This window comes from Myripristis murdjan, chromosome 11 (genome assembly GCF_902150065.1).
Source record: "Myripristis murdjan chromosome 11, fMyrMur1.1, whole genome shotgun sequence".
NCBI lineage: Eukaryota > Metazoa > Chordata > Actinopteri > Holocentriformes > Holocentridae > Myripristis > Myripristis murdjan.
The window spans coordinates 17,769,834-17,788,002 of record NC_043990.1 but is presented as its reverse complement, the minus strand read 5'-3'; the positions used below and the strand labels follow the sequence as shown (position 1 = coordinate 17,788,002).

Sequence of the window (18,169 nt, the reverse complement as noted above, 5' to 3'; positions counted from 1 at the left end):
TTTAAACATAAATCTTAAATATCTTCAACTGCGTCAAAATATGCAACACAAGTCCACATAGGCCTAATTATTATTATTCAGAGAAAGCACAACAATATATTCAGCAGAAGGTTGCGTGGGGTCATTTGAATGTAAACAAATATTAGGATAAATTTCCTGATTTAGAGTAAATTATATTAAATTATCAATAACAAAAACATAAGTGTAATGAGCCATCAATTCATGCGACAGAACAAGGTTATATCAGAGCCATTTAACACACTGTGAATCTGTACTTGCATCAGCTGGGCCAGAGAGTATAAACTAGATCCTCTTGGGATTCCAGGCACACAGCTCAATGCAATGACCGTGTTTTACATCGCCAATCTGTTACAGTGGGATCTCCCCAGCTTCAATCCCATGGATGATTAAGCGTGATAATTAAGGTTTTTGGACATTTTCCACAGAGGAGCAGACGTGGCAGCTGGTGACATTCATGCATTCCCAAACACAGAGGAGGGAATTACAATGAGGCCCCCATTCATTTCAGAGATGCAAAATCTGCTCTTGGCATCAGTTCAAAAAACAGTCAAGCTGTTGTTGAAAGGACTGTGTTTGCAGGCCTCTTTGTTGCAATGTAGCCAATGCACCTTGATCTATTTAGAAAATTATAAAAAAAAAAAACATAGAAACCTGCCAGATGTTTGGGTTTTCCAGCAGGGATATTACCAAGCTATTGCCCAGGCGTGTCATTGGGAAACCCCCTGGAGATGATGTTTTGATATTTTTGTGTTTACCATGCTGTTTTAATCCCATCCTTTTTATAGTTTGGCTGGAGCCGAGGTGAAATCATGGCAAGAACATGTTTGTCCTCTTCTGACCCTTGTATCAGTGCATCCTTTTTTAAATCAACCTCAGTAGCCTACTGTCTGACTCTTCAGTCAGGAGGGTGTAAAAACAAGCACAGCATGGTTAACACAAGACATGAGGCAGTGGATTGAACATTTGCCTCCATTTCCCAGCATGCATCCTCAGAGCGGAAATGCCTGGAAACTCCATGGAAACGGCAGACTGGCGTGCTAGCTTAGCAAAAGAGAAAAGCAAAGCTGCCGCGACGCACTTGACCACAGACTAAATTTCATTAACTGCCCTGTGAAATACTTTTTTTTTTTTTTTTACCAGACTGCCTTTCTCTCCACTATGATGAGTCGTACCCCCGATGCAAGAGCTAGGTAAGGGACACTGTGTGCTGCGAAAGGCAAAGCAAGCGTTAGCTACAAGTTAGCTCAAGCTAATGTTAGTTCACTGCTGAGCAAATTAACCTGCCAAGAGCGGGCAGAAAACCTCTAGTACGGATGATTTCTGTGCAAGTAGCTGTATGCTCACGGCTGGCATCAACATACAAACAGCCTCTCCATCACCGAGTTTGTACCGACAACTCTGAATGCTGTCTGCTTTAACCCGTTTCAATAGCACTGTTACTGCTGGAGGCTGTGTTCTGCGGTCCACAGGGGCCTGGAGTTACAGTATTACACTACTGTGCATGACACTGACTTAAATAGACATTCTGGTGTAGTATTTTTTTTCCTACTAATATACGTTGTGAAAAGGCAACTTTGCAAAACGATAGCATCATTCTTTTTAATACACTAGTAACTAACAAATGGTTGTTATCATTAAGCGTGTCTCCCAAAACAGTGTTAAGGAGTTGAACACAACCTCCAAAGCATATGTATTGATCGATTTCAAGTTATTGCCTAGCTGCACAGGGTCCCTGCAGGCCCATAAAAAGTCTTAGAAATGTCTTGTAGTCAGTTTTGTAAATATTAATGTCATTAAATGGTGTTAAATTTGAATTTATGAGGTCTTAATTTCCACATAAACATTTGATTAAATTTCATTTATTCATATTTGTAATTCTCTTTGTAAAACGAGTCAGACTTTTTTTTTGCATGAAATTAACCACAATGTTACAAAACACTGAACCTAATACTCCTTTTTACTAACATGCTACACTTGACCTGCTGGAGAAATACCTGGTGTAGCTTAATTTAACTCACTTATAATCTCATATACCACATTTACATGCAGACACAAAACCAAACTATTCAGTTTAGTATCCGCAGAGAGAAATCCCCAAAAATCATTGGATTTACTTGTTATGTGCAAAAAAACTAAAGGAATCTGTTAGACACTCAGTAGCCGACCATATTCCAAACTAAAACTGACCTTAGCACGAGACCGAATATAGAGTACTTACTTACACTTACACTTACACTTATCTGAAATACTTGTATCAATAACAAAAAGATTTTTTTTTCTCAAAAAAAATCTGTATTAAATTTGGTTAATATTTATCTTGAAAAGTTCTTAAAAACCCCATCAGAACTAGCCTATTGCTTGTAATAATCTTTTTTACAAAATAAAATGTATCTTGTATTATACAATATTATTCAAGAAAATAGTACTTTACTTCCCTTTTGAGATCCACTATTTCAAGTCAAGAAATAAAATACACTCCCTGTACTTTCAGATACCCTGGAATTTGATTCTTGCTCTCTCATGTTGCTCTCCACACCCCCAGGGACAGTCAGACCAGACAGATCCAGGAGAACGTCACCAATGTGGAGAAACACTTTGGAGAAATGTGCCAACTGTTTGCTGCCTATGTCCGTAAAACAGCCAGGCTGCGGGACAAGGCAGACCTGCTGGTCAAGGAAATCAACCTGTACGCAGACACGGAGACGCCAAACCTGAAGATGGGCATGAAGCAGTTTGCTGACCAGCTGGCCAAGATTCAAGACTACCGTCAAGCCGAGGTGAAACTTCAAAACTTACTGCTGCTTTGATTTGGATATTTAATTTGGACAGTTAGAGCACGATAGATAGTGGATGGATTTTTGTGGCCTATACCAATACTGATATTTGGGAGTAAAAACCTCCAGTAATGAGTTATTGGCCAATATTTTTTTAATACCTAAAAACACACATTTGTAGCAGAGAATCATCAGTCTTGTTAATCAAATAGTTGTAATAAAGATGTACTAGATGCTTTATATTTTACAGTTGAACAGTAAACTTTGATGCATTTCCCTCCCAACTCGCTGCTTTTTTTTGAGCATCAGCCAACATAGCCAGTGTTGATACATCTGTGGTGAGCCAATGCCCATAACACTGGACCAGCTGATAAATCGGTTGAGCTCTGTTTACAGACTAAATATTTTGGTGGCAGTGACACAGCACATTAGCCCTGAAATGGGAGTTTCATCTTTTAAAAATAAATGAGATGTCCATTGGAAATGTTTTGGTCAAATTGTATCTGTTATATCCATGGACAGCAGTGTTTCTACTAGAATTTAATTTGTGGCATTAGAGGAAAGGGTTTGCACCTCCAATATAGTCTCTGTGAATGGGTGTCTATATCTATAAGGACACATTAAAAAAAAAAAAAAAGCCCTTATATTTTGCTTTCTGAGGGACATATGAAACAAAGCTGATTCATAATTATCATATTTCTTGCTAAGAGTGACAGTGACTCCTGAGTGAATGCAGGGAAAAACTGGAGGGCTACAGATTCAACCTGACTTTAAATCTGTTTCACAGGTGGAGAGGCTTGAAGCCAAAGTCATTGAGCCTTTAAAATGCTATGGGGCTGTAGTGAAGCGTAAAAGGGTAAGTGGACTACAACACAAAGAATATCAAAGCCAAAGCCTGTGTGAGGAATTCAGACGGACCGTCTTTACCACTTAGGTCCACTTGAGGGCAGCATTCGTTTATTTATAATCTCCCACTTCCCATTAACCATTATTTATGATACACTCCTCTCTATAATTACCCTTCCTAACATTGTGCTTAGACCTGGGTGCAAATATATATTTTTTAAAGGTTTTCACTTGCTTGAACCATGCAAGAGATGCTTAATTTTACTTGCCATTCATACAAGCAGCCTCGAAAGTGTAAACGTTGTTTGCAAAATTAACTAAATCACTTATTTATCTAACATTAGGATTAGGGTTTTCCTAGTATGTGAGAGGATTAACACAAGCTATGAATAATACATTATTTTTACCCTTTATTAAGTGCTGTGTCCTTGTCTGTTTGTTCCATCCATCCATGCAGGAGGATCTGAAGACCACTCAGAGTGCCAGAGACAAAGAGGCCAAACAGATGGCTCAGCTTGAGAGGACCAGACAGAGAAACCCCTCGGACAGGCAGATCATAGTATCCTTAACTGGCCGCTCTTGTATTCTCATAATCATTTTTTAATCTAGCAAGCCTTTTAATGTTAGAAATTCCACCTGTATGTCCTTACAGCAAGTGCATCTAAGGAAGAAAAGACAATGTAAGATGTTGTAACACTTTGTACACCATTGCATTGTACAATTCAGGTTCCTCTTGCCGAACCAGAATGAACAGGGATTTCCTAAGATATTTGCAGTTTTTCCTTGACTGAGCCCTCAGTCCCGGGTGGGTCTCATATAATCTGTTATGGCATCTCATTACTGGTAATGTGTGGCCACAAAGCACAGGCAATCATTCTCCCACTTTACAGATATTTCACAGTTACTTCGACATGGTGCAGTAGCAATTCCAAAACCAGCAGCCATTAAATTCTGCTCCAGATTTACTGAGAGAGATTCAGTGTGTTATAAAATGTGTTCTGACCACAGCTCACTTTGACTTGGATAATTTCATTTTTTTATTTGCCTGGTCGTAACTTCCAGGCTAGTTATTTTGTTCCACTGCTCATATTTGATGAGCAGGGCTAAAAACCAGTCATTGCAGGTTTGAAAATAGTGGGTTTGTAATTTATTTTTCCCTAATATCTTTAGCTATAACTTTAAGAGTTCTAGTCAGGTATGTTGTGCAGTATGTTGCATATAGTTATGTTTTCCAACCAGGCTGAAACTGAGCTCCAGAGAGCCACCATGGATGCCACGCGAACCACCAAGCAGCTGGAGGAGACCATAGACGAGTTTGAAAAGCAAAAGATCCATGATATCAAGGTCTGCTGCTCTTTGCTCTCTGCCCAAACACCCCCACCTCCCCTCAGACCATTGTCTCCTCACTGTCTCTGCTATCGCTGTTCATATGACTCAGCTATTAATGAAGAAGTGATAGTTTCTTTGCGTGAATATGTCTAAGCAGAGAGTGACAATGAAGTGAAACCAGACAGACAGTTTTGAGGTATGGCTTTGTGTTCGACCCCTGTCTGCTGCCTGTAATCCTCTTTGAGCGGTTTGAAGTTATTGTGTGCTATCAAATTGAAACACCTTTTTATGTGTTCAGTTTAAAGGAAACATCAAAGCCACACATCTTTTAAGTACCATGATCCCTCTGAGCCTATTAAGAACTAAAACATTGCTCTTGGCTCTCTGTCTGTAGAAGATCTTTGGTGAGTTTGTCACAGTGGAGATGTCATTCCACGCCAAGGCCTTGGAGGTGTACACCACCGCCTTCCAGAGCATTCAAAGTGTGGACGAGGAGGAGAACCTGGAGGTAGGCTGCAGCTAACTCGCCTCAGGCTAGTTTTGGTGCAGCCAGCTATTTTGGTATTCTGGCATTAGCATGTTTGTGCACAGCAGTCTCACTATCTTGAAAGAGGCTTAATCCAGGACCTGGTGTCAATCCCTGCCAACCACATTTTCATTAAGCTGCACTGACCTCTGAGAAAGGTGCTGACAGTTTTTTTTCCCACTCTAATAGTGTATATTTATGTGAGACAGTAGAGTTTGGGTAAAAACTAATCACAGTCTTTACTCTGTGTCCACCTGTGAGTGCTTAGCTCATCCAAACCATGTATTTTACACAGCCAAGATCCTAAAGCTTCATGCCCTCATTACTCATTGAATCATTACCCACAGATACTGTATAGCCCACACCCCTCATTTGATGTGGTAGCTTTGAAGTACGTTGCGGTGAATACTGCAGAATATAGACTCACGCTGCCTCTTGGGCCATCTTCAGCAGACAGTATTGTTTGGCTTATAGTTGGGAGATAAATTTACCTCATCAGTTTCAAGGAACATTGATTGTGGAGACGAAACAAAAGATCAATATTTTTTTTCCGCGAATGAGGTCCTGCCTGCAGATGGCCTTGCACTATTAGCCTCCACCCCTTTCCAGCTCATCTGTGTGTTTTTGCACTGAATCATCTCCCTTCCATTCATATTGAAGTGAAACTCACCCGGACACGGTTGTTTCTCAATGACTCATATCACAAAGCACGGGAGATTGACTCATCTGAGAAAGGCACAAGTGACAGGCATGAAGACAGTCCTGATCAAGAGCCACTGTGGAATGCATTTCCCACACCTGAAAAACCTGTGACATGGTGTAAATGGCAGTTTGAAATGGTTTCAGAGACATACTTTGAGAGTCATGTTTGTTTTTGTCTGATCAAATTAGATTGCCAACATGTTTTGCCGGGTATTCCAGCTTGCAGATTATATCCTCATTTGTTCAGCTTTAACATATCTATATGTGACATGATACACCCTAAATATGTATGAGCTGAGTCACTTGTGAAGTTAATCTCTGTACATATTACAACATTTAATGTGTTTACATCCACTTTACAGTCTAATGTCATTTTGATGCAGGGCAACTTTTGCCATCTTTTTTGTCTTTGTATTCAGTCAAAGTTGCACAAAGTTTATTTCCTACACACTCACCACTAAACAAAAAACCCCACAAGCCATGAATTTATGTAGGCCTTGTCCCTATTTCTTATGTAGCTCTAGGAGTGTAGGCGCCTCTGTTTGCAAGAGTATAGCATGTCTTCCCTTCTTTGGCAGGTTTTCAGGACTCTGCTGCACCCCCCTGACTTCCAGTCACGCTTGGAGATAGTGCGAGCAAATTCCAAAACCTCCCTTGATCGGACCGGGTCCTCTCTGAGTACATCAGGGACATTACAGGTAAGATGCAGCAAGCAAATGTATAATACCAACTCTTGATTTCTGAATGTAATGCTCAAATTTTTTGTAGGAGATTTTTCTTCAACTTTGATAGTTGTTTCCTCATTAATACGAGTGCGTGTATTGGTGAAATAAAAATTTCCCGGTCACTTTTTACAACCTACTGGTCTTCCCCATACCAGTTGAAGAAGGTATGAGGAATTTACCTATCAGTTGTGCCAGAGCATGCATCACCCTCATCATCTTTCAGTCTGATTTCCCTGACAGATGTCATCACATGCCAGTAATTGCTTTCACTGTTATTCCCAAACAGCAAGGGCACTGCACTAACTTATCAACCGATAGCATTAGCTTTTACAATTTCCAAACAGCTAAGCATAAATATTTCACTGAGGGACATTTTATATTTTTTTTTTATAAACTGTGTCCCAGCACCACCTTGTCGCCAATTCCTGGAAAGCAACACTTTTGAAAGTAATTTCTAACTGTCCTCTGTAGGTGTGATAGGGTCATTGAGGGTGGAGTTGAAGGGTTTCTTTCTTGATTTGTCTTATCTGCCCTGAACTCATCAGTGGACAGGGTATAAACAGGTGGAGCATGTCTCAATCCTCTGCTGTAAACCTAAAGTGAGAGGAAGTCCAAGAAAAATAACTTTTGAGACTTTGAGGAAGCAGGGATTGTGTTTGTATGACTTCATACCTGGGATTGTTTGTCTTTTGCCATAGCAGCAAAGGAACAGCAGTCGGCAGAGAAGAAGGGAGGAAGAGGAGGAGAATGAAGATGAGTCTGAAGAGGAAGAAGATGATGAGGATGAGGATGTCACAGATGATGAAAACTAAACTCTTTTCCTTCTTTGTTTTTTGATCTTATTGAATGAAAAGGACAAGTATGGTGTCATTGTTAAGAACGTGAAATAGTGTAATAACTGTTTTATACTGTTGTCATAAAGTGAGCGTCAACGCCAAAGTCACCTCATATGTGTGTTCTGAGCAGTATTGTAGCTTACGTTGTTTGAGGGACCATGTTTTACAGTAACTGCCTTTGAAACGCCAGCAAATCGTTGTCTTAGCTGTACAGTATTTTTATATTACACACAGTGCCAAATGTGCTTTATTTTTGGTTGTGTCAAAAATAGCAGTGCAATTTCTTGCACGATGGCCACCTGTGTTTATGAATAAAGGCATTCCATGTAATTTAAAGCAAAATTGTGTCCGGCATGATTTTTGTTTTGTAACAATCCAGTCATATTATATGCCATAATAAGCAGTCGCTGTATTCTCAGTCATTTTGCATGAAAATGTCAGCTAAGAGGTTTATCATTTAAGAAATTGTTCGTGTGAATCAGTCCTAAGTGACAGCAGTTATGTGACGATTGCAGCTGAAAGTGACTCATGTCTTCCACGGTCATGCAACAGTGCTACGAATGAGGACATTTGGCGCCACACACACTATGCATGCATGAGTGTGTGTACATATATATGCCTGGAAACATGCTTGTGTGTATGTCTGTGGCACTCTATCAAAATGTATGTGTGGTCTGTCACAGTAGAGGCTGCTGCCCCCTCGGCTGATGGCTCCCATGTCTGTCTTGCATGACTCACTCAACACATTTATCATTCCTCGGCTGCCGGTGACATGATGACGCCTGCTCTGCCCCTGGCCTTTCACACACACACACATGCACACATATTGCCAGTCTTATTATCTCTCCAACTCCAAAATATGCTCACATTTACACAGACATACACTGTTTTCATTTTTTTCATTTTTTCAATATACATGCCTTAGGAGAGCAGAAACCTCGCCTACAGCAAAGTTTGATTAGCTGCGTGGCACAGTGAGATAAAAGCTGTGTAGGCGGTGTGTCATCAGCTCGCTGCACAACAGCACCTTAATGCATATAAAGGTTAATGTGTATGCAAACATAGTCTCACTCACACACTCATGGACCGGTTTGACTTTGGTGTGCACTCTGGATCTGAAAGGCCTGCGTTGCAGTGAGTCACCGCCTATAAAGTGTGTGTTTTTGAGCGTGCGAGTGAGTCAGGGAGCATCGCCCATCGAAGATAAACCCAAAGGCTCCACTCCCCGCACACAAAGTGAAGGTATGGATGGTGACCGCTGAGAGAGAGACATAAAGATACAGTGATTGGTGGGAGATGAGCAGTGAAAGAAAGAACAATCAAGGTACAAAGGAGGCAAAACAGATGTAATGTGAGTCATAGAGAAACAAAAACAAAGAAAGGAAGCAAGGAACACAGTAACACCACTGCTCAGAAACAGAAGGAGGGTTTATGGGCAGAAAGAAGGACAGTTATGAGAGGTCAGTCATAACCCCAGGCCCCGTCCTTTGACTCTGAGTCACTCCTATCAAATCCAACACCCAGGGCTCATGTCAACCACAACGCAGCCTCATAACACTGTCTTTATATGCCCTTCCCCTTAAGCCTTGTGCCACTGATCTTATTCTAACAAACACCCAACACATTTGTTACAATTTCCTCTAACATACTGCTGCAACAGTCTTCCATGCCACTCATAAATATTGTTTTTATTACTTAGAGTCGCAATTCTACCAAAAAAATAATACAAGCATCAAAGAACTGAGACTGTCGGGTCTGTAACAGGAATGTCTTGTGGTTTGAGCTTTTGGTGCACACAAAGGTCCCATTGATGAAGGTTCCTGCTGCTTCCCTCCAATTATTCCAGCTTTTTTTAATTTGTTTTCTACTTTGCCCTCTCATGCTCAAATCATAATACTTTTCCACAGAGAGCAAACTGTTACAAACATAGAGACACCAGATAAGAGAAACCTGCCACCTGTCCATACTGAGGTTTCATATTTCCGAAAGCAGCCACCAGAGGGTGATGTTTAAAGTCATTCTTACCTGGACAGTGTTAATGGGGAAACTATGAAATGGAGACATTGTGTTCTTCACAGCCAAATGGTTAGCTGCAGTATGTGGTGTCTCCTGTGAATTATCTCCCTAGAGACAGGCTGTATTGTGTTATTGACAACAACAAAACTGAGCACTGCAAAAATATCAAATCATGTATTCTGCGTACTCAGGATAGCACATTATGAGTGAATCATATGAGAGGCCTCTGCTTTTGCGAGGGCTCAGTGTCAGCAAACAGTAATGGATGTTTTTCTCTGTTTTGTTTATTTATTTATTTTTATATGGCCGTATACCTTCTCATGTAGGAACATACAGAGAGAATGAATCATAGGTCAAACGGCCTAATAGGATCGGTGTGTGGTGCAGAAGCCTTTGATTGGCTCTCCAACTGGCTGTCACACAAAGAGGTAAGGATTCCCTCCTCTGCCCTTCTGACTCATCAGCAGTTAGCCCCAGTGACGAGTATGCATGTGAGTGTGTGAGTGTGAGTGTGTGTTTGCCTGCATGTGTGCAGTCGAGAAAGGGTGACTGTGAATGAGAGGGAAAAAGAATGAGAGTGAGACTGTTTCGGTACGTGTCGACATGAATTCTTAATTTTATTTTTGCAGGAGTGTGTGAATGTGGCCACAGAGAACGTGTGTTAAGTGTGTAGGTATATGCAGATTTGAGTGTGTGTGTGTGTGTGTGTGTGGTGTGTGTGTGTGATTTAGAGTGCATGCGCATACATGCCACAGTGGCCTACAGTACAGTTGTTTGGAATATTAAACACAGTGCCGTGCTGGCGGCTGTTATAAAATCGAGAGGCAGCATAGCCGGAGTGTGACTCACACACTGACTCACTGACAGCACTGCCATGGTGTGTGTATGTTTTTGTATGTGTGCAAGTGTGGTGTGTGTGTGTCTGTCTCACACTCTCTGGCTGGCCTGGCAGTCTGATTCTGTGTTACTGGTGTTCTAAGAACTCTGAACCCTGCCGCATTCCTTGGATTTCACACTAGCAAACAAGGTAGCATGTGTGCGTGCGTGTGTGTGTGCACTTGTGTACTGTACGGTCTTGTACCTAAGGGTATGAGACCATATGTGTGATGCATGTGCATGTGCAAGCCCCTATGCATGTGTGTGTCTATGTGCGTCTGCATGTGTGCCTACAGGAGCGTTTGTGCCTCCAGTCATGCGTGCGCTATTACCAAGAGCCTGAGACCTCGAGCCGCTCCAGAACGCCCTGCCAGCATGCACACACCCCACCTCCTCCCATCTTCCCATTTCACTGATTTATACACCAACATGAAAGGCAGTGTACCTGTTGTCAAGGGCAGTAAGTCAAAACAGTGTGTGTACAGTAGCTCTTATACTGTACCGCATTCCAGCGCCCTGGTTGCAATCGTAAATCAAGGGACTGCGCCGCTTTTAACAACCACATTGCAAGCTGCAAATCTGTGTGTGCATGCATATGTGTCAGTGTTGGGTGATGTGCCGCGCTCTATCATCTTGTGGCGATAAAGCAGAGAGTGACTTCTTATTTACTTTCTAATGCCTGACACTGGTGTCACTTGAATGTCCTCGCTTAACATAAATCACAGTTTGCAAAAGCTAAGAGGGAAGTGAGAGACGTAGCTTGTGTGTGTGTGTGTGTGTGTGTGTGTGTGTGTGTGTGTGTGCGTGCATATATGTGAATTATTTGTGATGTATGGTCTAATGTCCCGCCAACAATAGAAGCTGGAAGAGCATTCACTTAACAGAGCAACTGTTGGGGAGAAGAGGAGGGCTATTTTCAGAGTTAGTGTTTGGCTCAGGGTAACAGCAGGCATGTGGAGTTAAATGAAAGGAATGAATACAAGTCCTACATCAAGTGAAATAACACAAGGCTGTGTTTGTGTCCATGTGTGTGATGTGTGCGCATTTCTTGCATTCAAGTGCATTTTGTGTTTGTGTAAGTGTGTGTGTGTGTGTGTGTGTGTGTGTGTGTGTGTGTGTGTGTGTGTGTGTGTTGGACCTGATATCCAGGTTTGGCCTCATACCCTGCCCGCCAACCTATCCTGCCCTATGGCTGTTGTTAATGATTTCGAAATCATCTGCTGACAAAAGAATGAGAGCGAAAGAGAGAGAGCTTGTGTGTGTGTGTGTGTGTGTGTGTGCGGCGTGCGCGTGCATGTATGCATTGCGCAAGATGCTTATCAGAGTGTGCTGTGTTGTGATCAGTGAGGGAGGCCTTGGCTTGGGCCTGCACAGGAACTCACAGCAGCAAAACAGACTTGGCATCCTCGATGGTTGTGTCTGTGTGTGCTTGTGTGTGTCTGTCTGTCAGTGTGTGCCGGCAGACTACACTGATGTCTGCCTGTCTGTCCCGTGTCTGTCAGTAGGACACCATCGTCCAGCAGCCTGGTATCAGTGGGTCATTATGAGCCTGTTTGCGTGTTAGCCAACCTCCGGCTCCTGCCAGGTAAACAGTGTGTGTGTGTTTACAGTTGACCAACCACTTCCTAGTACAACACAGTGCCCATATCAGGCTTAACCCTTAACCCATCAGCCTTATCTCGCTTACAGTTCATTACAGTACCAAACTATTTTTATGAACTTTAACTCTATAAACAATATTTGAACATTGACCACAGATAAAATTAGCCATGGCTCTAACAATGGGTATTTCATGTGTGCTTTCCCACTGCTGACACAGAGATGGCAAAAATAAAATATGATGACGGGGAGCAGTTGTATATTATGGCTGTTCAGTATCGCTGTAAATCTAGATGGGAAATATCAGAAAGGGAGTTAATTCCTCTTTCCTTTGCCACCTGGCCTGTGCTTTGTGCTCTTCTCAAAAAAAAAAAAAAATGCACATTTATTAAAAGTAGTTTTGAATGCAGCCACCTGGTGCTTCTCGCCCACTCAAAAACACATCAATCCTCATGAGTCAGGAGCAGGAACAATGAGAGAGAAAGACGGGCAGAGCACATGGTGGCTGTTGCTTTTGATTGTTCCTGTCACAGCCATCGTGATAGCCAAGACAGAGGTGATGAAAATTCAAATATGCTTCATATATGCACATATATGGAAGTCCATTATATGTACATACAGTATATAACATTTCCATAAGAGCAGACATAGCATGCTTAGCTAAAACCTTGGCTAGGCCATCAGTCTTCTGCCTGCATGAAGACTTGAAAATAGGATACATACCAATTTACATCATAATTTCTTGTGACATGTATATGTCCATGAGGCTAAAGCAGTGATCTAATGGCTGCAAGATTTATATATTATTGCGCTTTTCCATTACATACTGTAGTATTAGCTCTACGCACCTTGGTGCTACATGCTTTACTATTCTGGATTTTTTTTCTGGATTTTGTTTTTTCATCCCTTCTCTACCAGGTGTCTCTCTTCTCTAAAGGTGTTTTATTAAAAAAAAAAAAAAATCAACAAGACAAACTCAAAATGTTTGTTCACATGGACAGATTATCAACTACGACATAATTTTCACAAGTCTCTCTTTGGTATGTTCTGGTTGCAAGCAGCAACTGGGGCTTCGCTGTTCATTTTCTCTCTGATCAATCAATGGTCTGCAGTGTTTCATATCACATTTTAGTATCTGCTCAGCTCACCTGGAGCTTTTCATTGAGGCGGTTCCAAAAATAATATCTAGCACCACCAGATACTATTTCAACCTTTGGTCCAACGGCTGGGCCAAAAGTGACATTCATTGTGTATTATGGTGTTCTTTTCTGTGTCTTCCTACCACAAAAATAAATAAGTGATAGTCAAAATAACCGAATTTTAACAAAAAGGCTTCATGCCTAATGGTCCATATCACAGCATGGGTGGCATTGTCTTGTCATCTCAACAACGCAAATAGAGGCTGGAGGCTGAAACTCAGGTCAGCTCAAGTCTCAGGTAAGTTATAAGTCACAAGAGTGTGTGAAGTGGCTGAATGGGCTACACCAGGTCACGGGGAATGGAACAACATTTTTTTTTTGGCCCTCTTACACAACAAAGGCAGCATTCTCCTTCCACATTTTGAAAAATCAGAACAGAGTATTTCCCTCTAACTCGACGCCTACACACCACCTTCTCTCCCAGAGCTGAAAAATAAAGTGAAACCAAAGACAGAATGTGACATGAGAGGCTGTCAGGCGCAGCTCGGGTCAACAGCAGGGGGTCAAAGCCACGTCTGTAACCCAAGACTCACTGAGTGATGTGTTAAGTGTCTCTCAGGGACACTTTAGTACATGACAGCGCAGTGAGGAGAGGGGAGCCCAGGGGTGTATTTCATCCCCCTGTAGACCGTAAGGCTTTACACGGCTGGCCTGTCTGTGCCATTCGCTGAGTATCACACACAACATGTCAAAACACAGGCAGGACGCCAGCTGCAAAAACCCAAACTCCCCTTCGAACCAACACATGACGAGAGGAGTAAACACCGGGTGCATCCAAAAACAGAGGCGAAGGTCTGACAAGTACACATGCAGGCAAAGTAGGGTTGGGTTTTGGCGGTGATTTCCCAATTCAACTAGATTCCAATTCACAAAGTCTTGATTTGCAGTGCACATGTAGCTCCTCTTTAGCATCATGGTTTTCAGATCCGAAATGCATCAAAACATCTGCTCTTACTGTTGTTGGTTTATTCATTCACAACATGCAATTTGGTCAATGGAGTTTCCTTGACTGGTAGTTCAGCAGATGAGAGGTGCTACAAATAACAATTTGCAAAAAATCTTCCCCGAAAATCCGCTCAAACAAAAAGGGAAAAAATATCATAGCTTAAAAGATCAGTCTCTGGATTTTACGGATCAATATCCTCTCATCCAAGTGAAGATCATGATTATTTTGAAAATCAATTTTTACTCAGCCCTATCCCGAGTAAGAGACGCATACACAGATTAAGAAGCAGCAGCAAGATGAGGCAGACTCACACCCAAATGTGTGAAGGTAATGCACAAATACTTTCAGCTACGCGCACACACACACACACACACACACACACACACACATCACATCTCTTCGTACACACACACACATACCCTGTAGCAGTGGCCGTGAGACAGCCTGGGAACAGCTAGTCCACTAATGAGGTCTATCCCATGGGGATTTAGTACTGCACGGTGGAATGCAGCTCTCCACTCTCATGACTGACCTGCCCTGACACACACACACACATGGAGCTACTTTACTGTCCGAGAGCTGCCCGCTTACACATGAATGAGAACTGATAGAAGGCATCCAAGAATAGGACACTTTTCGTAGGTAATTTCGTAGGTGGTGTATTAGAGCCGACGCTAACAGGCACAATGGGGAATTTGACACTAATTTGAGACATGAGCAAGTAGAGGCGGGGAGAAAGGGGGGAACAGGCTGAGAAAATAGAATGAGAAGGAGGAATAAATAAACAAGGGCAAAGACGGGTCAGCGAGAGGGCGATGCGGAGGGAGAGAGAATTATGAGGATACAGAGTTTTGTTTGCACTTCACATTTGCTTACTGCACTGGCTCCTGGTCTGCATGTGAGAGCCAACGCGAAGGAGTTTTCTAGAACAGATCTGGTGTCTGCAGCAGACAGACCCCCTCATCAGTGGTCGGCTGCTAGTGCCTGCTGCTAGCTGAGAGACGGACAGCATGGCCACACCGCGCTGTCACGACTCTCCCACGGCACACTAAGAGCACTACTCCGAGTTCCCGACTGTTCGGTGCAAGTAGAAGCCTTGAGATGAATAAGTGTGTTTTGAAATCTCATTTAAAAGCTGGTGCGTATTCAAGCCGAACCATTTGGAGTGTGAATACGTCACCCAGAAGTACACAACTACTACTAGTCGACTGTCTTCAACTATACAGCACACAGCGCTAACATTTTGTGTTGAGATGGCGATTTGAAAATGTTTCCCTCTTGAAAACCTAAAATTGGACTTTTACGGTCTGAGAGCTTCTGAATTAATGTGGTTTGCATAAATTCCAAACACTTCTATTATGCTTTGCTCCTGTTAGATATATGCACTGGAGCTCACGGAGCTTAGACAGCCTGTAAACGGCCATGTGAATATGACGGTGCGACTGTACTTTATTGTCACTGGTGAAAGAATTACAGGCTGTCCTTTTAGACCTCTCTGTTAAGCAGTAAACGATGGTCTGCCTACTGCTGATCATAACAGCGCTCATTAATGTCGTGTGGCATGGCCTGTGTGATGACGACTGCCCTAAAAATGATAGTGCACAACCACTGTGCATCCGTCCCTGGAAATAAACACCGGCCCACCGCTAATCGTCCCAGCGTCAGCCGTGCGTAACGCCGTGTCACAGCCGCTGCGCAGGCTGAATGCCTTGCAGGCCTCTGTTTTGGAAAATGTGACAGGGGTTGCCATGGAGCTTGTGTTTGATCTATTGTAATTAACCAAGCCCATTGATTGCACAATGCTCTCCCCCTGGCTCGTCAGCAGGCAACCCTCAACCGGACGTCTCGTCAAACACCACATTAACCACCATTTATGCGGGTGCTTCCTCACACTTTGTCCTCACATGGCCTAACACGGATATACGGATCAGAGGAAGTGAAGGGGAGGGCAGGAGCAATGATCATTTCAGTTTTTAACAAAGGGTCAAGGTTATGGCTTGAAATGGGTTTTCATTCTGAGTTAAGCAGAACAGATTTTAATAGATTAGTGTGTGTGTGTGAGTGTGTGTGTGTGTGTGTGTGTGTGTGTGTGTGGTAGTTAGGTCACATATGAGAAGAACTGAACTTGTGAGGCAAAATTGAGCTTTACATTTATCATGTTCAAACTCTTCTTTGGATGAAGTGCTCCAGAAAGGGCACATTTTTAAATGCTTACATCTGGTTGGAAGTGCAAAATGAATACTTATGAATATGAATGCTTTATGATGACATGTCCATTTAAAACCATGGTTGATTTCCTGAAGCAGTAAAACTTTATTTATCCAAACCCCTTGGTAGTGGAGTTGGGTTTTTGTGCATGCGTATGCGTATGCATGTGTGTGTGTGTGTGTGTGTGTGTGTGTGTGTGTGTGTGTGTGACTGTGGTGTGATAAAATGAATTGAAACTGGGGATGACAGCTTTATTCAAAATGTGAAAGATAAACATTTTCAACTGCTCTGTTCCCATGCGTCATTGCTTCTGCTGAAATGGAAATTCCAAATAATTAATACAAATCAATACATGTTTGAATTCTTTATACCACAGTGTTTTATCCTTACTCCCGTTCAGCTGAAATCCAGTCAGTCTGGAAGACTAAGGAGGTTGTACTGGATGACTCCATCCCTCTACTAGTTTTGTCCTTTGTCCCTCAGTAGTCCAGACACTGTGGCCTGATGCATGTCATCCAGCCTGGTTTAAAGTCAATTAGCCCTGCCTCCCAACCCCAGGGGTGACAATCTGGGGCTCACATGTCCCATCAGGCCTGACCTTCACATGAGGGGCTGAGCCAACCCTCACATATGGCCAAGCCCTGGGGAGGGAGACAGCCAACCCGGCCAAGGACAGGGCACGGCAGCATGAGGGCTGCAAGTGAGCGCGATGCAGCTTCTAATGGCAACTTTGTTGTCCCTGTCTCTAGGAATCTATTTTTAGAGTATTACCGTTATTATTGGACAGTGTAGCAAGTGAGGTAAAGTAAAGGTGGGAGAGAACCTGTTCATAATGTGTGCAATAAGCCTCTTGCATAGTTTATAGTCAGTAGGCGATTTGTTGGCAAAATTACCATGAGCATCCAGCTTGTTATGCTGCCATCCCCCATCTCCATCCCCCAGCAAAGAGAGTGCAGGGGCAGAGGGGTTGTTAGTCTGGTCTGCTAATATCCCTATAATATTCCTTTAATATTTCAATGAACATTCAAGCGCCTGTGCTGCTGAAAATGCATGCCAGAAAATCCTGTATAACAAAATATTTAGGGGAGACATGACTACAGATATAGTTTTTACTAGATCTTTGCTCCCCCTGTATGTTCAAAAAATAACAAAATCACTACTGTTTATAGTATATCCAGGATAAGAGCCAATATATAAAACACTGGGCCTGGACTTTCCCACAGGCCGCTGTGAGACTCTCTTAACTTTCTTTCATCTCTTGCTAAATAACCCAAAGAGAACCAGGAGAGGCACACACCTGAAGCAACACCTAAGATCTACTCAGTGCCTCTGAAGAGACGGCATGAAATACGGCCCAGCTGACCACCCATGCCAAAGCTACTGAGGCCCGCCTAATCTAGCTAATCTACACCAGATTTATTTAACAATTCCATATTTCATAATGAATAACAATGTTATCCAAAGCTAAATCGGCTTATCTGGCTATGGATATTACAGCAATGTAAGACACAACCACATTTAAGAGGCATAACTCTTTTTAAGCCATAGTGCAATTTCATAAGCTGT

At 42.5% G+C, this 18,169-nt stretch overlaps 1 protein-coding gene across 2 annotated transcripts; it reads left to right on the top strand.

Annotated features, from left to right (window-relative positions):
* Nucleotides 1–1,024: 1,024 nt before the first annotated feature.
* cibar1 (CBY1 interacting BAR domain containing 1) lies at nucleotides 1,025–8,101 on the top strand. Of its 2 annotated transcripts, none has more exons than XM_030064373.1 (9): nucleotides 1,025–1,211; nucleotides 2,564–2,798; nucleotides 3,583–3,651; nucleotides 4,099–4,200; nucleotides 4,441–4,446; nucleotides 4,881–4,985; nucleotides 5,365–5,478; nucleotides 6,777–6,896; nucleotides 7,625–8,101. In XM_030064373.1, exons 1-9 carry the CDS (start codon nucleotides 1,180–1,182, stop codon nucleotides 7,733–7,735), a joined length of 894 nt encoding a protein of 297 aa, XP_029920233.1. In that variant the 5' UTR covers nucleotides 1,025–1,179; the 3' UTR covers nucleotides 7,736–8,101. The 2 variants fall into 2 exon arrangements, with proteins under 2 accessions (XP_029920233.1, XP_029920232.1); XM_030064372.1 differs by having other exon boundaries at nucleotides 7,622–8,101.
* The last annotated feature ends 10,068 nt before the right edge of the window (nucleotides 8,102–18,169 follow it).

Excerpts from the sequence above, each read along its gene's own strand:
- cibar1 (XM_030064372.1), top strand. The coding sequence starts at position 1,180 with ATGATGAGTCGTACCCCCGATGCAAGAGCTAG. Across the intron at positions 1,212-2,563 it reads ACCCCCGATGCAAGAGCTAG|GGACAGTCAGACCAGACAGA; the intron begins GTAAGGGACACT and ends CCACACCCCCAG. Across the intron at positions 5,479-6,776 it reads ACGAGGAGGAGAACCTGGAG|GTTTTCAGGACTCTGCTGCA; the intron begins GTAGGCTGCAGC and ends CTTCTTTGGCAG.